At 33.2% G+C, this 27,283-nt stretch overlaps 2 protein-coding genes across 6 annotated transcripts in view; one reads left to right on the top strand and one right to left on the bottom strand.

Annotated features, from left to right (window-relative positions):
• Positions 1–27,283, bottom strand: part of LOC120769302 (transcription factor HNF-4 homolog) — a 69,320-nt gene continuing 42,037 nt past the window's right edge. For 3 of the 5 annotated variants that reach the window (XM_040096229.1, XM_040096230.1, XM_040096231.1), the window contains exons 3-6: positions 2,512–2,845; positions 1,950–2,446; positions 1,750–1,887; positions 1–1,221 (exon numbers count right to left, since the gene is read on the bottom strand). In XM_040096229.1, the coding sequence (XP_039952163.1) occupies positions 95–1,221; positions 1,750–1,887; positions 1,950–2,446; positions 2,512–2,845 (2,096 nt within the window). In that variant the 3' untranslated portion in view covers positions 1–94. Of the gene's footprint in view, positions 1,222–1,749; positions 1,888–1,949; positions 2,447–2,511; positions 2,846–26,421; positions 27,031–27,283 lie in introns of those variants that run through there. The other 2 variants (XM_040096233.1, XM_040096232.1) reach the window with 2 other exon arrangements.
• On the top strand, positions 24,082–25,111 carry LOC120769304 (proteasome subunit beta type-5-like). The gene is made up of 2 exons (XM_040096237.1): positions 24,082–24,288; positions 24,357–25,111. The coding sequence occupies exons 1-2, from the start codon at positions 24,157–24,159 to the stop codon at positions 25,041–25,043; spliced, it is 819 nt and encodes a 272-aa protein (XP_039952171.1). The 5' UTR covers positions 24,082–24,156; the 3' UTR covers positions 25,044–25,111.

The following is a 27,283-nucleotide window of genomic DNA, read 5'->3' as shown; positions in this document are numbered from 1 at the left end:
TAACTTTTATTTTTATATAATATATGACTTTGCAGTTGGCAACGCTAACTAGAGAGCTTTAAGCTAGTAACTCTTCGTGCAACTCAAATACATTTCAATAACCCGTTTCCGGTTCCTGTTTCAATGTCAGACGATACGCACTCTCGGCGTCGTGCAAACCGCCACCCATCATATAAGCACCGCCAGCGCCGCTGCTCAGCGCGTCGGGTCCACGTATTTTGATTGGCGCACGACGCAGCATTTCCTCAGCGCTGCCGCTATTATATTCATTCAACGTCATCTCAGCCGGATTGCGTAGCTGCTGCGCAACGGCGCCATTATTATGTTGTTGCGCGGCATTCAACTGCTCCGGTCTTTGGTAGGGATGATTGCGATGCAACGGCGGTGAATGTTGCATTGGTGAGGATGCGGCATGCGGATGCTGTTGCATATTCGGTGATGACATATGTGGCAAATTGTGAGCGCTGCTCGTGGATAGTGGACGCATAACGCTGTTGGTGTTGTACATGCTATTCTCGTCCATGCATGAGTTGCCGGCGCCGTTAACCATGTCGACATTGTTCGTATCGGCGTCGTTGAGGTGTGGTGAATGCATGGCGCGTGTGTGTAGTGGTGTACCTGTGTTGTTGTTGACCGCTTGTTGTTGTTGCTGTTGTTGTGGGCGCTGTGTCTGATATGAGCGCAACTGATTGTATTGTGGTGGCGATGCGGCAATATTTTCCAGTAGTGGTGACATCATTTGTGCATCCAAACTGTTGCTATCCATGCAGGCGCTCAAATGATCAGCGGTTGTGGGTGAGGTGAGCACGTCCAGTGTTGACGACACATGACTGCCGTCCATGTTGCGTGTCGGACTGTAATTGTTTAGGCTTGGCGGCGAGAGTGGTGAGTTGTCGGCCAGTTCACCTACAAAGTTGGCGTACATTAGATAATTACGTATGGTGTAAAAAGAGTGTGGTGCGTGGTAGCGTGCACTAAACATACCTCCAAGTAGCATTTCCTGCAGCAGCGAGTCAATGTGAGCGACACCGAAAATTTTCGCAAACTGTATTTGTTCGATCATCTGCCAGGTGATGGACTGCAGTACGGGCAGTATTAAGAGTATTTCGCCAAAACGGCCGCGTGACTCATATTGTCGGTCTGACACATAATCTTCCAGATTGTTTAGGATTTGATGGCGCAACGTCTTGACGCGTTGCGGTTCCTTGAGATCTTTGGCGTCTAGAAAATATGCAAGAAATCATGTAAAAAAAATGGAAATCGAAGCTTCGAAGCTTTAAGCGGTTAGGGGTGGTCAAAATTTCAAAAAACGAATTTGATGGATTTTTTTTTAAACCGCCATTTTGTCAAAAAATTTTATTTTGCTTATACCCCCAATTAGTTAATAGATTTAACATTACTTTAACGAAATATGGTTTTTTAAATTTCAGAGGTTGCAGTTCAGAAGTATAGTAGTCACCGCAAAACGTCTTTTTTTGAGAAGAGCACACAGAGTTCAGCTGTAGTTTCTTCCCAAATAAATATTTTTACTAACACTATGTCTTAAAATACAGTTACAAGATACCATAATATGTGTACCAATTTTTGGATCAATAAATTTAAAAGTTTTCTCAGAAAAAAATGTGGAAAATTCGCTTTTTCCGGTCTTCAAACTGTGACCAAACTGTGTACAAACTTAAATTTGTAATCTTTTCATTTTTGACCACACTCAACCCCTTAAAAATATTTTCAAAATGTGCTTCCACTTACTCGGATCGAAGAACACCAGCGCCTTGATGCATGCCAATTCGGTATCGTCAATATTCACATCGCGTAGCGCAAAAACGAGCTCATCTATGATTCTAGCGCCAATGCGCGAAATATCCAAGTTCGGCGACAGACGCGCATCTGCACGACACAAAAAATTTACTCACACTTTAATTCGTGTTAAACGCAGTGGTTTTACTTACCTGGACAATGTTTCGTGATAACGCAATTGTTGCCCAACAGCAACACATCTTTCAGATGCATAGAGCGCCGCGATAATCCCAACAACAGATGTTCGCCAGCATGCGCGCGTAGCAACGCCACCTGATCGTCCAGCTGCAGATCATTAAAGGCTGGTATGTGTTTGGCCCACTCGACCAGCGTCAATAGCTGTTGTTTCATTGACTCACACACATCGTTGATGCTGGCGAATTGCTTGTTCGATAGATCTTCATTCGGATTGGTCTCCATGGCAGCGCCCGCTTTCGACTGACGACTCTCAATCTCGGCCTTAACCAGCGATATAACGGACAAGCCATTACCGGGATCGGGATCTTCGTTTGAGGTGCGACGACAACTAATACGATCGCGTTCATTTTGCACTGCCTCCTTCTTCATGCCCGCCTTAAAGCACTTACGTAAGCGGCAATAACGACACTGATTGCGTTTGTCTTTGTCCACAACGCAGTTGCGGGAGAATCTATGTGATGGTTGGCAAAATATTGCATAAAATATAAATTACTTTGACTTTTGGCATTATCTTACCTGCAGGTATATTGATGATTCTTGCGCACGCTGCGTCGGAAGAATCCTTTGCAGCCGTCACAACTGGAAGCACCGTAATGTTTGCCGGTGGCGCGATCACCACATATAGCACAAACCGTTGCCGATTGTGAGTTATTGTTTTGCGCATATGAGTTGTTGTTATTGTTAATAGTATTATTGCCACTAGTAGATAAATTGCCATTGCTATTGCTATTACCACCGCTGAGACTGAGCGCTGGACTCAGCGCCTGACTGCCGCTTGGACTGTGTGCGGAGGCGCTGCTAAGCGCCGAGAGCGCCGGCTCAATGCCATGCATCATATGTCCCTCGGCATCTGAAAATGTTAAATAAAATAAAATAAAATTAATATAAAATTAAGCCGAATTTATTACAACAAAAAAAAAACAATTTCTAATAATTTCAACTAAATAAATTTGAAATTCAAAAGTGGCAATATCGGCTAATGTTGCAAAACCGATTAAAAACTTTTTTGGAAACAACGGCTAGGATGCTTTGTCGCACGCCGTTTATGGCTCAGACCTAGAATATTGCGTTCACTGGAATGTACGACTCACATGAGAACAGGGTATCAAAAATTTAAAAATTTTTGGCTGCCAAGCCGATTTAGTACTTTTGATAGAATACGAAAATTGTCAGAAAGAGGGAAAAATGCAAACCCCATAGAGAAATGCACTTCGATATAACGACTAGATGGGATTAAATCAGTTTCTAACTAACGTCGAACAGTGTTTTTCGAAAATCGTTCACAAAAGAATTAGTTTGGACCATTTTCCTTATAGACTATTAAAAAGTTGACACTGTCATACAATAACGGAAAGATAGATGATCTCAGACAGAGCCTGCCTCATACCTTTGAAGGTATTTGTGTGAGACTGGAAGTTTGGTAAACAGCATAAGATTTCCTGAAAGCTCTATTTTATTGAATCGTCATAAGGACCAGGTATTGCAAAAGAGCAACGTTTGGAGTAGTGCTTCTTAGTACCGGACAGATATCAAGTACTAAATTTTTCGCGCACATATTTAAAAGGCTTGCCGTGCTTCGACAAGAGTCTTCGCATTGGCTTCAAGTGGAGGTGACTTGTCAAACTTATTTTGCAAAGTATGTGTGAGGTTAAATTAGGTTAGGTTATAGTAGGGTTATCTTTTCTGGTTCGCTGAAAGTATGACTGCCGAGATGTTTCTGAGACTTTTGCAAAAACTGGGTAATGGAAAAGTTAATGTTTCTAAGTCATCGTCCTCAATACAAAATTTGCATCCTATAATATATTTAACCTTACAGCATGGATATCTATTGGGTCATGTCCACTAAGAGCATTCGTAGGATGCTTTGGACCTAGCGTTACCATAGGTTCAATGCTAGAACGAAGAAGGACAACGGGGATTAAACTTGTAGCAACTCCGATTTAAGTGTGAGGAGGGCTTAGCCATGGTCAATCATTCAGACTAGTCTGATAAGGAAGTAGCTAGGTTGTATTGACAGTGAAGAATGCTCACAACCCTGACAGCGACTCCATTTCGAAGCAACAGATCTACTGCCTTAATAGTAGCTAGTTCTGCCTAAAAGATACCGCAGTAATATGTTAGTCTAAAACCATGTTTGACCGAAAAGGTCCCTACTACCTTTTCTACTAGCTTCGACCGATATGTAAAAAAGCTGTCTGCGCCTCTTCTCCAGAAACATTGACCAATCATGGGCCTGATCGGTATGTAAGCGGAGAGAAAACCATCAGCAGTAGACAAATTTTTCAAGGATAAATTTGAAGAAGGGAGTATTTCAGAAGATCCATAAATCGACTCAATGCATTGTGTAATATTTTGGGTAGCGTTTACCAAAAGACCTGAATTTTTTGCAAAAACGACGTCGAGTAGTGGTAAAATGGATGCCTGACAGCACTACTGAGAACCCTGCGGAACGAAATGTCATCGAAGCAGTAAATCTAGCGAATGGCGCTCCAAAAATAAGACGTAATCGAAAAAGTCATGTCAAAGTTGGTCAAATATCCAAGTGATACTCATTGTTTTCTTTGATAACCGTGTTGTGGTTTACCACGAAATCGTGCCACAAGATTAAATGGCCAGTAAGGAGTACTATATGACCGTTTTGAGGCGTCTACCTAAAGCGATTTAAACGACGGGTTTGTTGGCAGAAAATTCTTGGATTTTTCACCTCGATATTGAGCCGTTATTTTCGAGAGAAAGGTTCTGAACAAGATTTATGGTCCTTTGCGCATTGACAACGGCGAGTATCGCATTCCATGGAACCATGAGCTGTACGAGTTATACAAACACATTGACTTAGTTCAGCGAATTAAGTGGCAGCTGCTACGCTGGCTGGGTCCTGTCGCCCGAAAGTATGAAAAAACTCGAGCTCTGAAAGTATTCGACGCAGTACCCGCCGGGGGATGCAGAGGAAGATGAAGGGCTTGTAGAGATCAGGTGGACCAGGGCCTGGCTGCATTTGGTATCTCGAATCGGCGCCAAATTGCAATAAGAAGAAACGATTGGCGCGCTTTCGTTAAATCTGCTATGACCGCCTAAGCGGTGTCTACGCCATTAAAGAAGAAGAGAAAAAAATATGCTAGTACAGTAGAGGCCCGCTAATCCGGACACGGCCTAATCCGGATTCCACTGTAATCCGGACAGGGTTAAAAAATTCAAAATTTCTATTATGTCCCTTGTAATCCGGACCGACATTTTCTATCCGTATTCTCTAATCCGGATCGCATGTTTATTATTCACTTCATTCGCTTTATTGTTTTAAGTTTTTTGTTTTTTTTTTGGAACATATGTATTATTTGTTACAATAAACAAACAGAAATTTATAAATACTTTTTCTTAATACATAGTTCTGATATGTCTTTGGTAATCCGGATTCCCTTATATTCCGGATAGGGGCCGGTTTTAATTGATCCGGATTAGCGGGCCTCTACTGTAGTTTGATTATTACAAATTGTGCTATAGCATTGTATGTATATAAAAGCACAACGATTTTCCATCAAAACTAATATGTTTAATCACAGTTAATTGTGTGTATATATATTTATGTATGTAAACATTTGTGACCATGCAGCTTTATTAAATATTACTTGCAGATCTGTGATATGTATATACATATATATGTATATGCATATACATACATATATGTACATATGTTAGTATGTATATAAACTGTCTATTTACTCACACCGCTTGTTTGTTTGTAAGAATTCCTAGCTAACAAATTATAGAAACTGTCAAGTCATCATTATAAGCATGTCTCTCATATCAAGTGAGACGCTTTAGTCATAAAACACATGTATTTTAAGACCAGTTTTCGTAAAAAATTGAATATTAATTAATTTGTTCATTCATAAAAAAATAGAAAATAATTTAAATAGTTTGAGCGCTTAAGCCTATTAAAAAAAATAGAAGATATGAATAAATATAATATATAAATAAGATCGGAAGAGCAAAAAAAAAAATTATAAAAAAAAAATTAAATTAGAAAAATAAATAAATGGAAGAAAAAATAATATAAAAAATAAATGAAAATAGAAAAAGCAATAAAATATGAAAATAATATATTCAGAATTTACACGCCCCCTTTTTCCCATAAGTCCGCTTCACTACGAAATGTTGATTAAAACAAATATTTCATCAACTTTTATATTTACACGCAAAACTACACGCCAATAGTTTGGTTACATACATATTTACTCGTATTTATTAACTCATATCTCTTGGCTTTCGGCACACATCTCTGCGGTCTATCTATCTACAATAGAAGTGGCTGCTATATATGTAGTATATTAAGTACATTTGATTATGAAGAGGCACACACTTTTACGAAGAGCAGAAAGAGTGAAAAGCAAAACAAATATTTTCAAATATATTATATATATATGTATATGTAAAATATTCCTGCATACATATGTGCAAATATTCGTTTTAAGTTATGTATGCGTTCGGCACACACACACCCACACCCATTTGCCTCAAAAATTTGTTTTCTCCACGTAGAAAACTATTTGTTGTTGCATTTTTTCTACCTCAAAAGCCAAATTTTATTAATAAACCCTCGCAAAGTACATAAAACAAAAAGAAAAAACCTTCAAAGGCTTATTTTTTGGCAAGCCCCCTCACTTATGTTCTCTATTGGCACAATACAGGGCGGCAAGTGCTTAAATCGAGTAATTATTTTGTTTGAGAAAGTTGAATACTTATATTATAGATAAGAAATATAGTATATAAGTCTTTAGGTATGTCAGAGTATGTGTGTTTTCAAGTGTTTCAAATATTTGCAATTTATATTCAAGCCTATAAACAACTGATTCTACTACTCTGAGCAAAAAACAGTAAGACTCTTTAAATAAAATTTCGCGCGAAAACCAATTCGTCGAAATTTTTTTTCTGGGTTGCTTTGACTATCAATGAGAACTCTGGCAAATTTCATATCAAAATTATCATTTGTGTTTTGTTTTTTGAAGAAGAAGATGTTTTGTCTTTCTGAAGTACATAAAGCGCATTCGGCGATTTTTACGATGAGTGAAATTATTCAACAAAGAACTTCCATTAAATTTTGCGTGCGAAATCAAATTTCTGGTGCCGAAACGTTCAGTATGTTGGAAAACAATTCCATGATAATTGTTTGTCGCGAACAAATGTTTTAGATTGGTAAAAATTATTCAAAGAGGATCGAGAACCCGTTGACGACGAACCACGTCCAGGACGGCCATCAACATCAACTGATAAAAGTCGATAAAATAAAGAAATTGATGCTTGAGAATCGACGACTAAAAGTTAGAGATCTTACTGGCATCGTTGAAATATCGTAAGGATTAGTGAAAACCATTTTGAAAGATCATTTGAGCCTCAGAAAAGTGAAAGCACGTTTGGTTCCAAAATCACTAAATTTCTTCGGAAAACAGCGATGCGTTAACGTCTGTGAAACAATGCTTTTCGACTATCAGGATGCTAGGAAACGTACTTTTACTGGCGATGAGTCTTGAATTTATACTTAAGACACGGAAACAGACGATCAATCGACCGAATATCCTGGCAAATACGAGCCGTAGCCGGAAAATCCACGTCAAAGCAAGTCAAAATCAAGATTATGTTGACAGTTTTCTTCGATTATAGAGGTGTAGTGCAATCCGAATTCCTGCCGACTGACCAAATTGTCAACAAGGAATACTATTTAAAAGTTATCAGTCGTTTGCGCGAAGCTGTTCATAAAAAGAAGCCGGAATTATGGGCCAAAAACTCTCAGTTTTTGCACCACCATAATGCACCGTCGCCTATTGCACGATTCTCCGTGAAATTTTCGCCAATTTTTCAACCAATATCGTATTCGTATTGGCCTCATTCAGCTCCGTGTGACTTCTGGCAATTCAGCAAACTCAAACGAACGCTACGCGGATACCGTTTTGTGTCATTTGAATGCATTAAACATGAATCGCTATGCACACTGAAGGCTATTCCGGAAATTGATTTTACCAACTATTTCGAGGATTGGAAAAAACGTTGGCACAAGTATATTTTGGCCAAGGGAGACCAGCTCGAGGGGAACGACATAGATATTGAAGAATAAATTAAGAATTTTGAAATTATGAACAAAGTCTTACGATTTGTTGTTTATAGTAGTACATCTTCCTACCATATACATACGTAATAATACTTTCCATTCCACAATAATCTCTTTTTAATTATTTATAGCCCCCCTGTTTTCCATCTCTAGTTGAGTATTCAATACTTTGACCTTCTTTAAATTCTTTTTGTAATTTCTAATAATAAGTATAGTGAAAAAACAATTTCTTAGTTTAAAAATACCAAAGCATGTGGTAAAAAGAAGGCCTGGCCATTTTTGTTGACGTTCTAGACACACTTTTGGCTGCGAACTGATTGTGGTCTAACTTAACTTAATGTAAAAGAAAATAATTTTAAAATTGTTGCAATAGAAATTCAATATTTTCTTTATTTCAGAGACAACTTCAAAAGCACCTATTTTTTAGCTAACTGTTCTACTTTCGTGGAGAAGACAATACTTAGTTAGTAGCAGACATCTAACCTTAGTAAAATGTTCGAGAATTTCTTTAATTTTATTTCATCACAAATTAATAATAAAAGCTTGTCTTGCCGTAACCGCAATGGACCCAGATTTTTTTTTTTTGCACCAGGGATTGTTAATACAACAGACAGAGGGATAGCACTCAAGTCTGGTGTATACGCTTTTTCATCACAAAAGCTGAGGTACTGAAGATGATATGCACGAAATCTGTTAAAAGACGAATTCGATTGTCAAACCAATTTTACTCGAAATAAGCTGTATTTCCTTCTCATACGTATACCTGTTCAAATGCTAAGTTTCGAGGGTTCAATTCGAGGTTGAGTTTTCACTGAGTTTTGGACTCCATACAAGGTGTTGATGACCAGCCACCGAATTTTCTTTTTCTGCTCACATACCTTTCGCAGGTGACTTGACACTCATGGAAAATCCTATTTGTAGTTTATCTTTAGGAGCGAACGGTAAATTAACTAAATGTCTGCGAAAGTTAAGCTTCAGTTCAATATTCTACCATGAGGGTATCCGAAGCTGTTGATGTCTAGCCAAAGAATTTCTTTTTTCTACTCATATGTATATCTTTTTGCTCGAAACTGATAAAAATTATAGTATGTTGTAGTCTACCTTTAGGAGCGAATGGTAAATTAGTGGTCGCCTGGAATTGAGGTGATTCTTGTTCATATCATTGTCTTACTCAAATTTAGCTATATTTCCTTTTCATGCCAGTTCAAATACTAAATTTCGAGAGTTGAATTCGAGGTTGAGTTTTCACTAAGTGTTAAACTCAATATTTCACCGCAAAAATACCAAATATTTGTAGTCTACCCTTAGGAGCCGTACGATAAATTAGAGTAGCTCGAACAAATATCTGTGAAAGTTGATGTCCAGCCACAAAGTTTTTGTACTCACTACTCGAGAGCGAGTTGACACTGATGAAAAATCCTATTTGTAGTCTACCTTTAGGAGCGTATGATGAATTAGAGGAAACTTAAATTAAAGTTATGAAAATATGCTTCACTTTGCCTGCATAAGTGAAAATTACACGAGCTGTAAATGAGCACCATGAAAAGTAGAAATTTAAAAGCGCTTCGAAACGAGCGTGTTCACTTCAAACTCATACTCATCCACACACACACATACATAAACACAAAAGCAGCACAACACAAGCGATCACAAGGCGCTCATGCAATTTAAGTGCACATAAGGAGGAGCTTAACGCGCTGCCGTAAGCGTCCTCAGTAGATCGCGTGAGTGCGCGTGTGTGTGTGTATGTGTAATCTTATGCAATACACACACACATACATTTGTAAAGTATGCATGTCAAAGATCAAATTCATAGCATTTAAAGAAACAGCAAATGACAACAGCCAGGCAGTTAACAATAACAACAAAGGCAACAAAAATAAAGCTTTTCTGCTAGTGTAATTCAGAATACTGAATTAATTGCCGTGCAGGTAGACTCATTGCGAGTGTCGTTGTTGAATTTGAACGTGTGTTCACCTGATAATTATAGGTAATTATTTCAGTTGGTTTTTTATTCATTTACTTGATTTTTTTTTTTTAATTTTCGAACTTACTTCAAGTGTGTTTGTTTTTTCTTCTTTCCGTTCCTGTTGATTGCGTATTTGCATGGATATCAATGCTTTTGTTTGTGTCTCTACTCTTATTTATTAGAATTTCAAAATAAAATACAGACTAGTAAATAATTTGATTTCTAATATGATTGAAAGTGGCAAGTCTTGTAATAAAACTGCCGCAACCCAATTAAATGTTAATACTAGTAAACAATGTAAAGATTGTATAATTTCATGCATAGATACACATGCATATTTATACAGTTGTATGGGAATGCATCTAGTAGAAGACTTTTCTACGAGTTTCGTTGGAAAATAAGAGTCGTAGCTTATGGTAAATTGCTAACTGATGAAAAAAAAAATTTCGAACTTAAAAAATTGTTTTTGTTAGATAAAAAAAATTATTTTTAATTAAAAAATAATAATAATAAAAAAAAATAAAAAAAGACTTGTAGCTTATAGAAAATTACTAACTGATGAAAAAAAATTTCGAACTGAAAATTTCGAACTGAAAATTTTTTTTATTAAATAAAGAAATTGTAATTTTTAATATTAAATAAAAAAATAGTTTTTAATTAAAAAATAATAAATTGCTAACTGATAAAAAAAATAAAAAAAGGTGTTATAGCTTATGGAAAATTACTAACTGATGAAACAAACTTTCGAACTTAAAATTTTTTTCTATTAAATAAAAAAAATAATAGTTTTTAATATTAAATAAAAAAAAAATAGTTTTTTATTAAAAAATAATAATTTGCTAACAGGTAAAAAAAATAAAAAAAGAGTTGTAGCTTATAGAAAATTACTAACTGATAAAAAAAAATTTCGAACTAAAAATTTTCGAACTGAATTTTTATTTTATTAAATAAAAAAATAAGAGCATAATTTTTAATATTTAATAAACAAAAATAGTTTTAATTAAAAAATAATAATTTGCTAACTGATAAAAAAATAAAAAAAAGAGTTGTACCTTATGGAAAATTACTAACTGATGAAAAAAATTTTCGCACTGAATTTTTTTTTTATTAAATAAAAGTAATAGTAATTTTTAATATTAAATAAAAAAATAGGTTTTTAACAAAAAAATAATAATTTGCTAACTAATAAAAAAAAATAAAAAAAGTGTTGTAGCTTATGGAAAATTAAAAATGAAAAAAATTTTCGAACTTTAAACATTTTTTTTTGTTAATTAAATAAAAAATATTAATTTTTAATTAAGAAGTAATAATTTGCTAACGTAAAATGATGTGAAAAACAAAAAAAGAAATGTTTAGCTTATGGAAAATTACACAAAAAAATTTTCGAACTTAAAAAAAATATAGTGTTTTTTAATTAAATAAAAAAAATTATTTTATATAATATAGGAAAGAGATATTTTACCAATATTTCTAACTAAATAAAATAAAATTAAATTAAAAATTATTTTTAAAAATTTATTAAAGAAATGAATCAAAAATAAAATAAATAAAAAGAATTTTACTAAAAATTCCAACAAAAAAATAAAAATAAAAACTACGTAACTCTTCACTCAAGAAAAACGCATAATGCATTTAAATATAACAAACAAATGAAAAAAATAAATAAATTTAAATATAACTATTTTAACTAATTACAAAAAAAATCAAAAATATTTATCCCCCCTAAATCTAAAAATTATTAAAAAAATATATGACAATCTAATAAATCAAAAAAAAAATAGATAAATAAAAAGATAAATTTACAAATTTCAAATAAAACCAAATCCCAAAAAAGAGAAAACAAAAAAATTAAAAATACATTTTCTTAAATTCCATTAATTACCAAAAAAATTGTTTACTTAACTTCCGCATCGCCGCTCATTTGGCGTGCGCGCCCTTAACAATTTCGTTATAAAATATAAACATACAATTATATTAAAATGTGACAATAGCTGACCTTAAACATAATTTAAATTATATGTGAGCGCGACATGCAATTATGAAAATATGTGAGCTCATTAATGGCATTTATGTGCGTTTTAGCAAATTAGTATTTAAAGGCAAAAAAACTAAAAATATAAAAAAATAAAAAAAAAATAAAAAATATATTAATTAAATGCAGAACATTACTAAAATGCTGAGTTACGCGCGTGCTGCTAATTTTTCACAAAAAAAGAAACAATTTTTTTTAATGTTTTTAATGTGTCTGTGCACCTCAGTCGACATCAATAACCTTTTAATTTATACACTTTACTGCTTATTTATGTATACATACATACATATATGTATACTACATGCATATATTTTTGAGCGAATAAGAAAAAAAAAAAAAATAAAAAAATAATCAGTCGGCAGAAGTAGAGCGCACTGAATAGGCCTATATCACCTGTTGAATTGTTTTTGTAAAGCGCTTAGTATTTCTATAGAAAATTTTGCTGTCAAAATTATTAAAAAACAAAAATAAAAAACTACATTAGTTTATTATTATGGATAAAACTCCATTTCTCTTAATTCTGTCATATTTTTACGAGAAGTTCTGTCATTTCTTTTGCTAGAAGTACACTCGATACCGCTGACATACTTATCCCCTAATTGAAAGCCAGTTTAAGAGATTATATCCACTTGTGAATTTAAAAAAAAATCGACTTCTCTTGCCTACATAGCGATTGTACATATATTTTAGAATATTCTCCGAAATTTTTAAGTTATACCGGATAATAGTTTCGAATATATGAGATTGTTAGAGCCCTACAATTTAGTGTAATCGTCTCCGAAAACTTTGAACGAGATTTTCTCGAAACGCTGTTTTCAGAGAGTAAATTCTCCGGAATGGCTGCACCGACCGACTTGAAATTTTGACCTTCAATTATACGTAAATAAGATTTTTGATAATAATTTAATTTTTTTACAAAAATTGACTTTTTTGATAAGCAAATGGCAAAAATCAAAATTTTGAGTCCTGGGATCATTTATTATTTATACATTTTTTTGAATTGTTCCTTTGAGATAATTTTTAGCAGAAACATCTCACTCACCTCCAGAATGCTAGGAAGTGCTTGTGGAGTTCGGCTATTAGATCAAGGGAAGCCAAAGTTTCCAAAGTTAATTGCAGATTATTAAAGTGTATTCAATGCTAAAAATGTGCATTGCTTATATTTATTTATAAAAAAAATGCCTCTTCAAAGAAAATTCTCAAAAAAAAAACTAAGCTGCAAGTAGATATAATGCCACTTCAACGACTAATAAGCTTCCTAATAGTTTATTCTATTCATTCTTTTATCGTCTATTCATTACTTAGAATTTTATTTTATCTTGCCTTCCGTCAGGGAGTAATTCGGGTTAGGAAAAACAGTCTTACGAAATAGTGCATTTCCTAGAAAGCCAATAATTTGTTTCATAATTTCAATAATGTTTATTACTTGGATTTCACAAATTTTCGGTATTATTTTAAGAAATTAGTACTAGAAACTCATAATCTAGAACACTAATTGACTGCACTGCAGTCTGTAGGCGCAGGATAAAGGGTCTTCAATCTATTTTTCCGAAGATAGATCACATCGCATCAGTAGCACTTGGCAGCATATTGGAAGTTATCAATATGCTAGGGCTAAATGAGCCGTTGTGACTTAGGAGAGAGCACAATAGATCTTAGTTCGCGGTAAAATCCTCATTTATTTTTCTAATCTAATCTACGCTAGCTTCAAGGAATTCTTCTGAAACTACCTAATCAAAATTTGTTGAAACACACTCAAAAAACTCCAACGGTTTGATGGGACTTCCTCTTAAATTTCAAATCCGAAATCGATTAGCAAACTACTTAAATTTCGCTTTCGAAGTGAAAACGGGATGAGATTATCATCTACCTATAACTTTAAAAAATTAAAGATGTCATAAACTGTAGTCATAATTTTCAACGAAACCTCGAGAACTATGTTAGTGTTGTCATGACGATGGCGGTTCACAAATAGATCTTCCAGTCATTAAATAACAAATCGTCTATGTCTTGCCTAGTTTAAGAGCGTTTAATCATGCGATCATATTGGTATAGTTAGTTGATTAAAGGATATATAAGTCTCACTAATCCGTATTCAGATTATCTTATCCCCGTTAAATACTCTTGCAAATAAAATTTCTATTTTTTTCATATATTATAGCAAAAATACTTATTATATTTGATTATTATTATATTTGATATAAAGTCTATTGAAAATATACTAAGGATTTAGCGATTTGGGTGAGATGCGTACTGTTTTGTTCTATACATTTTTTGTATTTCTGAAAGCCACTTTGATAGAAATTTTCGTCCCCAAAGGCTGGGATAATCAATTTTTACAAGCTGCTCTTCGGGCTGCTTTTTACCAGTAAGGTCATTCGCTATAGACAGCAACAGGCAGTAACCACTTTGTTTCAGACTTGGACAATAAGCTGGATACATAAGATCCCCGGAGCTTCCAAGATCGCGTTGCTTTAGTGAAGTCACTATCCATATGTGTGAGCAGCATTGTCCTGTTAGAAACTAATGGCTCGGCTCCTTTTAGTTGGCTTATAATATACAACCACATCTACGAAAAAAATATTCTCCTTAGTGTTGATACGATGTTATTCGAAGTCTCAGAATCAGTTCGACTAGTTACGACAAGTTTAAAGCTACGTTTGAAAGATGGTTAGATATTATTGGAAACTGTTTGCTGTCAGAAAGGGCTCCTTAAAATATGTAATAATGCCTATCAGCTATTAGAGAAATGTTCTTTTTCAAGAGAAATGTTCTTTTTGACTCACTGAGAAATTTTACCTCATTCAAGGTGAACAGGTCTGGATACTTAGACAAACTTTTGAATTATTTTAATGTTATTTTTGATGTAAGCCTTTGGTCTCAGGTGTGGTCTATGACCATTGGCAGTTACTTAATCGAAGGCGAACTTGTCTGGAGATAGATAATGCCATGATAACCAACTTTTTTATGCCTGAAATTGAAGCTCGTGATTACTTCCTACACACCGCATCAATCAATGGATTTATTGAGAGAACACTTCGGTAAGCAGATAAATTCATGCTTTGTGACGGTCGATTGGCCATCAAGATCATGTGATATCACACCGTTAGACTGTGGGGATATGTAAAATCTAAAGTCTATGCAGACAGTCCCGCTTCGATTCAGGCCTTAGAGCAAAGCAACACGCGTGCCATTCGTCAGTTACCAGTCGAAATGCTCGAATGAATCATCGAAAATTGGACTCAACGGATGAACCATCTGAGACGTAGGTTGGCCGCGGCCAACATTTGAAAGAGATAATCTTCAAAAAATAGAGCCCAAAGAATGTTCTTTCGAATCATAATAAACATTCCTCATTAAATTTCAAGTTTTTGTGTTTTTTCTTTAAAAAAAAGGAACCTCGAAATGGATCACGCTTTAGAATTTGTTAACACAAAACTGTACCAAACACCTTGACAATGACACATCTATACGAGTATGCTCAAAGCTTTCTGCAATAAAACTTTTTAGACTTTTAAGAGATCATGTCATATGGATTTTTATTTTATTAACATTTTTTTATTGTTCCGCCGTTTCGCAATGCGTCAATGGAGAAAGCAGCGTTGCAATTAAACGTGAAATCATATATTTTTTACTACTTTTATACCGACTTGTTTCAATGTAATACATTTATGGAAAAATTTTATTTGCTTATTTCAATTAAGTAGTAAGTAAGTATTTTATCAAGTTCTCGCACACGCATACGCACACACACACATACATGCGCACTAAGTGCTCACTTAGTAGCATTTTACTTGCTTCCATTTGTAAACAATTTCGCTAATTAAAATTGGTGTACAATATGTGAGTGGCAGAAAATATAATTACAATGAAATTAAGAATAGTTAATATTTATACATACTCACACAAGTCCAATTTTGGGCAACTTTTTCGAGCATTTCGGCCGGAATAGCCCGCATTTCTTCGGAAATGTTGTCTTCCAAAGCTGGAATAGTTGCTGGCTTATTTCTGTAGACTTTAGACTAAAGTTATCAAGCTCTTAAAAATCACCTGATATATATGATATTAGACATTAATGAAGAGTCTATATTGTATACTTTTATATGCACGTGCACACTTAAGCCAAGTTGGAGATTTTAAATGTTGGAACAAATTATAAATACGTTAACAACATATATTACAAGCACACGTATTTGTATGTACATATGTGTATGAGTGTGTATTTGTTTTTAGCGCCAAGCAAATATCCGCACTCTGAGGCACCCAGTGCAGTTCAAGGCGAGTAGTTTAATTGCATTTGGCGGTCACTACTCCAACCGGTAGTTATATATGTATGTGCTCACAAGGATTGACAGAGAAGATACGGAAAATATTTTTGATAGATATTTTTTATTACAACTCGTTTCGCGAACTAATAAAAAAGCTTTCTATACAAATACTTAATTTTGATTGATTAATTTGTATGGCAGCTATATGCTATAGTGGTCCGATCTGAACAATATGTTCGGAGACTAAAGCTTGTGTGTGGATAACAATTCATGCCAAATTTCGTCAAGATACCTTGTAAAATAAGTAAAATAATAGAGGACCCATTTGGCAAGAGGTGGGGCATCTCATCCTCTATCTCTACAAGGTGTGTTCCAAATTAAACAAGACTTTAAAAAAAAAAAAAGAACAAATGGTTTTTTCGGCAAAATCAATTTATTTTGTTCAAAATAGTCTCCTTCTGCTTCAATACAGCTTTTTGCACGGTCCAAAAGCATGTCGAACGAGAGTTTTAGCTCGTTGGCAGGTATGGCCGCCAATATGCCGGTTCAAGCCTTTTGAATGGCCTCTACGTCTGCACAACGCTTTCCCTTCATGGGCAAATGCATTTTTCCGAAAAGGAAGAAGTCGCACGGTGTCATATTAGCTGAATACGGGGAGTGGTTAATGGCTAAAAAGTGATTTTTGGTCAAATAATCGTCCTTCGACTGTTGGATTCTGAGCAATTTATGGTTGTCAGTCAATTTGTGCGGAACAAACCGTGCACACACCTTTCGTAAGCTCAAATCTTCGGTCAAAATGCGTAAATCGATGTTTTGGAGATGTTCAATTCCATTTCCATGCATTTCAATGATGATTTCGGCTGATTTTTGATGAATTCGCGCACAGTCTCGATGGAATTTCCGGTGATCACAGATTTTGATTGGCCCATAAGTTGATCGTCATTTATGTCCTCACGACCATTTTGAAAACGTTGAAACCACTCGTGCACTCTGCTACGGGATAGGCAATCATCGCCATAAACTTGTTTCATCAATTGAAACATTTCGGTAAAAGTTTTACCAGTTTTAAAACAAAATTTAATATTGGCTCTTTGTGCTAAGTTCATTTTCTCACCGATAACACAAACATATCACTTCCAATCGATGAAATGATGTCATGATGTCACTCATGTCTCACCGGACAATCGATAAAGAGAGCAGATTCTAACGCACCAGTCGACATATAGATGGCGCCACCAGGGGGCGCTAGATTCAAAAGTTTACTTTGGAACGCACCTTATATGACCCCATTATGTTCTCTGGAGTCTTTATATGATGGAGAACTCTAGAATAGGCCACACTTGCAAAGAAACTCGAGAGCGTTAAAGGTGGGGCGCTCATCAGTTTGTGTGGTGCGCTAAGGTCCACTCCAATCAAGGCACTTAACGCCATTTTGAACATAGTGCCCGTAAACATCGCCAGAAGGTGTATAACTGTGAAAGTGGTTATTAGACTCAGATAATCTGGGTTCTTAAAAGATCGCGTATTTGAACACTCGGATATCCTCACACACTTTGACTTCATACCGGATCACTTAGATCATGGAGTCGCCAAACCGAACACATATACCGACGAGGGAGCTAAGGTTGGGAAGAAGCCGTTGAAGGATATGGGCAGTAAGCTTCTTTATGGATGGGTCAAAGCTTGGGGAGGGTGTTGGTGGAGAGGTTTACTGTCAGCAGAGGTCAGTTTAAAATCCACTTTTTAAGGTAATTGGTCAGTGTTAACCCAATAAATGGTACATATCCGTACAAGTAAAGAAGTAAGTAAGATCGGCCAATAATGTATAATTTTTCACTTGCCACCAAAAATCGCTATATAGTAGATCAATTAACATAGAGTTAATCTAGCAACAGGTAATAATTATTTCAATAAGCACTTCCGTTTGTTTTTCGAGTAAATAAATACTTATGTTTTTTGTGATAAGTCCTTCACAGCAAGTGGTCGTAATTTTTATAGTTCAATTCAGCTTTACGAAGTAATCCAAATCTTAATCTAATCTTGTGTATTTGCCAACCACGATGTTGAGCATGATTAGTGGTCTATTAAACCTATTTATATAATTGCATATGTACATAAGTAACAATTTGTTTTTGCCTAATGTACTCGCTGTTGGAGGGGCCATAAAACTTCTTGTCTATATTGGTAATCGTAAAACTTTATGGAAATTGCTTTCGAGTTATGCATGCTCGTTTCGGCGCAGCAGAAAGCAAAATTGCTTAACAATAATTCTTAATCATGTCTAATAATAACTACTAGTTATTTATTGGTTTGTGTAATCTCGAAGTTATTGGGTTGACATAACCCGAGATGCGGAATCGGAGTATAAAATTAAAGCCTTTGAAGTGTCATTAGAAAAATGAAAAGGAGTGAAATCGAACAAGTGATGCAGATCGGGATCGTGAAAAACATAATTCATATGCGAAAAAAAATTCCAATAAAATATTTCGAAATAGTGGGAAAGTGATAAAAAAAGAAAGGAAAAAATGCAGCAAAGTAGGATTGTAAAATTCACATTGATGGTAGATTGAAACGTCTGCTGGCTTAAAACTTTAAATACTATATATCGCAGAAACTCCAATTAGAGTCAAAACCAGATTTTCGGAGCTGGTCAGCTGAACTGACAAGATCGTTCAATCGTTTCTCATCATGCCTTAGTCGATTTTCGAAAGTTGAAACGGACTTTATGCTGTGCATTGCATTAAGGAAACTTGAAAAAGTGGCAACGGTAATCTCCTCATGACTACACACTTAACTAGTTTACAACCAAGATTTCAAAATTAGCTTAAAACGAATCTACTGAAGCACTACTGTATCATAGAGAAGTAAAGTAAGTTTATTCCTTGGATGGCTATAAGCCCCCGCCTGAATCGCTTTTAGCTCTGTAACCCAAATGAGTCTAGTAGGAAGTATTTTATAAAGAGGAAAGTCACATATAGTACTTATGTATGTAACCCACCATGGTAGGCCTTGATACTGAAACCCAAATGATCGAACGATGATATGAGTACATATACGACGGCATTGACATAGTTCAGCGAATTAAGAGACAGCGGCTACGTTGGCTAGGTCTTGTCGCAGTACCTGCCGGGGGAAGCAGAGGAAGAGGAAAGAAGAAAGACCAGGTGGAGAATTTCCAATTGGCGCCACATTGCGAAAAGAGCGTAAACGATGTCTACGCCAGTAAAGAAGAAGAAGAAACCCAAATAAGTTTGATAAAGAAGTACAAAGTGCGGGATCAGACCCTTTCTAACCAACTTGGATTATAACCTATATTCACTTCAAATCCTAGACCTTATAAGTAGAACTCTTAAAGGCATGCCAAAAACTCCTACTTGGATCCCTACTTTACATAATATAAAGACCTGAGATCGGGGTGGGTATAAGTAAAAAGGACAGAGGGAAAAGCTGCAACCAATTTAAAATGCTGTTGGAATAGTTTAGCAGTTCTTCTGATTTTGGCCTTGTCGTCGCCCGATTAACTGCACACTATCGTTCCATGCTTGTAAATTATACCTTAGATTTTTGATATTTTTGTAATCCCGAAACCATAATGCTGTACTTTACTTTCGGGACGAAAAATTATAAAGAGACGTCAGCAATAATCATAGTCTACTTGTTAACTCAGTAAATTTTTACTTCTCCGAAATCCCGAAAATACATATAGTTTCGTATTTTCTGGAAAATATAAACGCATCTATGCAATAATCATATATATATGTATTTTTTATTAACACGTTAAATTTTGAACTTTCTCTGATCCCGGAAACGTAATCCCGCATTTTCGGGACAAAAAATTAAAAATGCACCCTTGTAACAATCATGTATTTCTTATTAACTCGTTAACTTTTGAGCTTCCTTTAATCCCGAAAATATAATCCCGTATTTTCGGGACAAACAATTATAAACATACATACATATATTTTTTTTATAACAAACGTAAAATTTAAATGTTTCATAATCCCGAAACCATAATCCCGTACTTTCGGGATCACAATATTTTCGTGTCAAAGCATCGATATTATAAACTTGGGTGCTTATACACTCTTTTATTGCAAATCCACTGCATTTTACATATGTACATATGTATGTATACGTGTGATTGTGTGTGTATTTGTGTATTTTTTAATTAATAAAATGGTTAATACAAAAAGTAGAAGTGCATAAAATTACACTAGTTCTATTAACTACTTAATTGGGGTTCAATCATTAACTTTTATTGGCTAACTATATTATTCCATATATGTATTTTTTCAAACGCCACACATGCCACATACTCGTACATACATACATACTTATGTGTTTGTGTACGAGTTTGTGTATTTGCATTTTATTTGTTCGTTTCGTATCAATGTGATTGCTGAAAAACTGTAAAATTATTGTTATTCATGATGGCAGAAAAACTAGTTGGTATTAGCAGTGTTGCTTTAAGGTTAATCGCATTTCAGGTGCAAACACGCACACACACGTTCATGCATGCATATAGTATGCGCCGGTGTACATGAGCTGATATGCATGCGCTAAAATTTGCAACGGTTTGTGTGTATTTGTGCGAACTTTAATGGATAGTTATACTGACTATATAAATAGTCTATTGATTAAACGGGTTAATTGTGCATATGTAAGTGCAGGTATATGTGTGCGTGTGTGCAAAACGATTGAGGTTTATCTTATCAGCGGAATGATTTTTTCATACTTGCTGACATACAAGCGCACATGGATTTATAAACACCACCTTGCATATACATACATAAGTACATTTGTTTATAAGTACGTATGTATGTACATATGTATATATGCGTGTTTGGCGCCTGTACTTGCATTCACACTTTTTGCCCACTATTCCGCTTTATTACGTACAATTTTCAATAATTACGCTGTTGTACTTGAAGATTTAGAAAAATCATAATTGCTCTCATCGCTGCTTGCATTGGGCAGCGACGCCACCTCTTCGGCTCAGTCCGTGGCTGCGGTCATAAAATTTCACAAAAACAAGCAAGCAATAACAAAAAGAAAACAGCGCGATAATTTAATTTTAACTATTTATGACACTGCCATGGTTGTTATCGATATTATTTGCTTAATAATTGATTACCTGTTCTTATTTTTCGTGCAAATAGTGCCAAGTGCCATTGATGGTAAGTGGAAAACGTGAGCACATACATACATACATATGTAGATATATGCATATGTATATTTATTTGTGTGTTTGTTAAGAAAGCGCAAAAACAGTTTGCGAAAACAAAAATTGCTAAGCTAATCCGTTTAACTTTAATTGAGTCATTAAATTATATTAATCTGGCACATACAAATATGGTATAGTATAGTATATGAATGACCGTCAAAATTAGGAAAATATGATAACACAAACATACATACATATGTAGATATATGGTACATACATACTTATGTATATGTACATATGTACACTGGCATTCATACATATTAAGTTTGCTTGAGTAAAACCAAGTTTTTTTAGAGGAATTTATTTGTTGGTCGATTTTTTAAATTATAAATAATTAATTGGTTTTGAGAAAAATTTAGAAAAGTTTAGAAATCCACACCATTCAGTAGTAAAATTAAATTAAAAAAATTAACAAATTACGATTTTTATAAAAATTTATGGAAATTATTTCGGAAGAATTTTGTTTGATAAAATCTTAAAAAAAGTTAAAAAATTAAATAAAGGAATTAAAAAAATATAAAAAATTTTGATTTTGAGAAAAATTTAGCAAGGTTTTTTTGGATATCTATACAAAATAAAAATAAAATCAAATTAAAAAAAATATTAAATTACGATTTTTCTAAAAATTTATGGAAATTATTTTCGAAAATTTTGTTTGATAAATTCTTAAAAAAAGTTAAAAAATTAAATAATAGAATTGAAAACAAAAAAAAGTTTTCAAATTTTCAAAAATAGAGTTCCACAAATTTTAGAATCGTACACAAAATTCGAGGAATTCAAGAAATATTTTCGCTGTATTTTTCGTCATAAAAATTTGTTTACATTAATTTTAAATAAATATAATTTAGAATTTAAATAAAATTTGCTACTAAAAAAGAAACAAGAAAAAAATATTTTTTTTAAGTTTATATGTTTTTTATTAGTAGTTCTCTAAAACTTTTCTTTTTAAATTTAAACAAAACGACCAAAAAAAAAAATATTTTTATTAAAAATTATTAATATTTTTTCAAAAGAAAAATTTTAAAGATTTTATTTATTGTTATTAATATTTCTCTAATTCTTTTTAACTTAATTTGGTAGAATATTTTTTAAGCAAAAATTTTTTAAGTCAATATTTTTTACATTTTATTTAAAAAAGTTCAATTCATCAGTATTTTAAAGTTTTTAAAGTGTTATAATTTATTTCATATTAAATTTTTAATATGCAAAACTATTTAAAACGAATTTATAAAAAATTGTAAAAATCAAAATCACTAAAATTATAAACATTAAGACATTCTAATTTTTTTTCAAAATTAAGTACCAATTTACGCGCTTGACTATAATATAAAACATTTATATATGTACATATGTAATGTATGTATGTATAATTTTTTTTGAATACACAATAAGCCGATAACGCCAATTTGCTGCGTATTTTTGATCGAGCTTCTCCCAAATTGTTGTCCCCCTGCTCAACTAAGCAGCTGTTTAATTTATTTCAGAAGCTTTTAACGCTGTTGTGACGCTCGGAAGGTCATCGAGATCGACGTTGAGTAGAATTGAGGCAATGCGGATGCCGGCAAGATTAACAATACTATTAAGAGGTAATATTTTTTTGGAAAATTTAGAGAATTTAATTTTTTTGCATGCCAAACAAGTCTGATGCAAAAATTATACAAAGAAAAGATTTATTTAAAGCAATTTATTGCCTTGCTTGAGAAATAAAAATATTTATTTAAAATTTTATATTGCGATTTTTTTTTATTATACAAAATTTGATTAAAAATATTTTTTTCTTTTTTAATTCCAATTTGGTATAATTGTTTGTTGATTTTATGGTTTCTGTACGCTTATCACTCAGCTACGGTTTCTATGTGCTTCATTCTTATCAATATCTACAAAAACACATCTTATTCATATTTGTAATTTCGTTGTTCAAAAATTTTTTGGCTAAATAATACTTTTCTTTATTTATAACAAATTGGGTACTTGCTCTTAAGTTGTAGATAACCGAACTACCCACTTATCTCAAGTACCTTGAGGGTCATAAATGCAGTAATATGCATATAAATACGCTCATATCACATAAATACAAAATAAGTTCAAAATTGCGAAACTATTTTTTCATAAAAAAAATGAATAGCAATTCATACAACCTCAATTATTCTTACATCAGCTTAAATTACTGTTTACAGTAGTTAAAATACCAGTTAGTTATGCGTCATACGAGTAATTACTCATACTACCGTGTATTCCTATATAAAACGGTTAATAAAATTTATTTTAATTTCATAAATTTATTTACGTATATATTATTATCATATATTTTTCCCCTTTTTTAACAAACACCTATTAATAGCATTGCGTATATAATATTTAAAAAATTATTAAACAGTTAAATATATATAGCTAAATATTGCAATATAATTGCTTAAACAACAGCTGGCAACACCAATTCAGTACCACTGTGAACCTACACTTTTTACGTACAAAGAAGAAGCAGAAATAGCTGATTTTATTTTCTGAAGTGAATTGTTGAGTTGTTTTCTTTCTTGCTGTTTTGTGAAATAAATTAATTTAATCAATATGGCTTTGGCAGAAATAGCTGGCATTTCAAGTGCTAAATACTTGCAGAAAAAGAATAACCCAATGAATCTTGCTGAGCAGGCTTACAACCTTAGCAATCCTTACTGCCTGTTGGCACCACCGGCTAACGGCGTAAGTACATTGAACATGATTTGCAAAAAATAGTGAAATAAATATGTTAACACGTTTATTTTTCACAGCCTGTCGATATAAAAGCACTACATGCTGCTGGTGATAAAACTGGTATTAAAATTGATTATCATCACGGCACCACAACTTTGGGCTTCAAATACAAAGGTGGCGTCATCTTGGCCGTGGACTCGCGTGCGACAGGTGGACAATTTATCGGTTCACAGGAGATGAAGAAAATTGTCGAAATCAATAAATATTTATTGGGCACTTTAGCTGGCGGTGCTGCCGATTGTGTTTACTGGGATCGTGTGCTCGCGAAGGAATGCCGTTTGCATGAGTTGCGAAATAGAAAGCATATTTCAGTTGCTGCGGCCAGCAAAATAATGGCAAATATAGCGCACGAATACAAGGGCATGGGCTTGAGTATGGGCATGATGTTGGCTGGTTATGATGATAAAGGTGCCGGTCTATACTATGTCGATTCGGAAGGTTCACGTTCGTCGGGTAATGTATTTTCCGTTGGTAGTGGTTCTATATTTGCTTATGGTGTATTGGATTCGGGTTACAAGTATGAGTTGGAGGATGAGGAAGCACATGATTTGGGACGTCGTGCTATCTATCATGCTACATTCAGGGATGCCTACTCTGGTGGTATTATACGTGTGTATCACTTGAAGGAGGATGGTTGGATCAAAATTTCCGAAGATGATTGTAAGGAGTTGCATTATAAATATAAAGATGAGAAAATGGAATAATTTGTGTTAGTGTAACTAGTGCACAAAAATACAGAAATATAGAATTAAAAGTTTTATAAATTGAAAAATTTGTGTTTAAATGTTTTGAAAACGACAACAGTAATTGGCAATTGGCATAGAAAAATATGAAAGAAAGCGCTTTGCATACTATAAAAATTGGAAGGTATTGGGTGCATAAACATTTAGAAGCTTTCAAGGCTCAATTTTAATAATTATGAGTAATAAATCGTTTTGAATGTTAGGTTATGTTACTTAACTTTTTCTTTTTCTTAGAAAGACTGTCCTTATGTGTATGTGATGAAAACTCAAAACTATAAAAATCATTATTTTTTAAGCACAGCTGCTCTGCCTTAAATCTCTGGTGATCACCAGACCTTTATAGCACATTTGCGTCATTTTACTATAAAATTTACTCTCCTATAACATTTTATTTTACTACAAAATTTAACTTTGCTATAATATTTCACTATACTGTAAAATTTTCGCTTCCTTTGCACATTTTAAAACCCTGTTTTATAATTTCAATGAATAAAATTAATTTCTATCCTTCCTATAAATATGTTAAATCCTTTTTAATAAAATTGTTTCCTTTCTTCCGGATCCGCCTTAAATCTCTAGTGATCACGACACCTTTGTAGCCTTTTTGCGTCACTTTGCTATACAATTGTGCTCTCCTATAAAAGTTTTTTACTACAAAACTCAACTTTGCTATAATATTTCGCTTTACTATATAGCTTTACTTTCCTATAAAAAATTTTAAACCCCGTTTTTTAATTACAATTAATAAAATTAATTACTATCTTTCCTATAAAATTTTATTTTGACAAAATATTTTCTTTCCTTTAAAATTTTAAAACTTGTTTATTTACATATGTACATATGTATGTACGTTTAATAAAATTATTTACTTTCTTTATTATAGAACTTAACTTTGCTGTAATATTTTACTTTTCTATAATATATTACTACATATGTATATTTTAATACATTTATTTAATATATTTTTCCTTTAACATTGTCTTTGTTATAAAATTTTATTTTCCTATAAAATTTTAGTTTCCTATAAAAATTTTTAAACCCTGTTTCTTAATTACAATTAAAAAAATTAATTACGATCTTTCCCATAAAATTTTGTTTTAACAATATTTTCTCTCCTATAAAAATTGAAAACTTTTATTTTATTTACATTTAGTAAAATTATTTACTCTTTTTCTTATATAACTTCACTTTGCTATAATATTTTACTTTACCATAAAAAGGTATTTTTTTACACTTAATATTAATTAATATCTTTCCTATAAAATATTACTTTTTTATAACATTTTACTTTCCTATAAAAATTTTGAAATTATTTTTGTTTTTATTTCCGCTTACTCACCGATCATACGCAGCAAATTATCCTCAAATATATAGGACTCATCAAAGCCACTAGCCGATAGCACTTCTGTCTTCATTTTTAACATATCCCCCTAGTAACTTAGCAGCATGCAGTTGACACTTGCTGGACACTTATTGTATACGTCAGGCAATTGTTAAAACGCATGCAACGCGCGTCAAAGGCGAAACCAAATAGCTTAGCAAACAAATTTGGCGTATCGATGAGTGTGTATATGAATGTATGTATATAAATATGTATGAGTTTGTTTGTATGTAATTGTTGTTTTTTTATCTTCGTTACTTTTGCCGCACACAAATTAGCTAAACACAAATATTAAATATTTGCCGAAAAAACAAAATATTGCCTAGTCTTGCCTTGACAGTCACTTTTGGCTTGCACTAAGTACACAGCAATGCACACTTGACGCGAAGATTTGCATAGAATACGCAACAGATCACACCTTAAAGCTTTTCCTCGTGTGCGCGGAACTCAAATTGTCTTAATGCACATTTGTGATGTCTTTGAAATGCGTTTGAGATATTGGTAGTTATTATATATGTACATATGTATGTATGTATGTATATTTTTAAGTGTTCTTTTATTTAGGAATTGTTTTTGTAATTTTTAATTTTTTTGAATTAATTTTTTTTTGTAATTTCTTTTTAATAATTTTTTTTGTTATTGTTTATCTTTTTTAAATAATTTTTTTGTATTCTCTTTTATTTAATTAATTTTTTTCTTAATATTTTTTACTGGTTTGCATTTTTTAATTTATTTACTTAATTTTTTTAATAATTAAGTATTTTTTAATTTAAATTTGCTTTTACTGTTCCGCTTTTTTGATTTGTTTGCTTAAATTTTT

The sequence above is a fragment of the Bactrocera tryoni genome, chromosome 2 (genome assembly GCF_016617805.1).
Source record: "Bactrocera tryoni isolate S06 chromosome 2, CSIRO_BtryS06_freeze2, whole genome shotgun sequence".
Taxonomy (NCBI): domain Eukaryota; kingdom Metazoa; phylum Arthropoda; class Insecta; order Diptera; family Tephritidae; genus Bactrocera; species Bactrocera tryoni.
The sequence above is the reverse complement of the archived record's forward strand: the minus strand, read 5'-3'. Positions and strand labels throughout refer to the sequence as shown.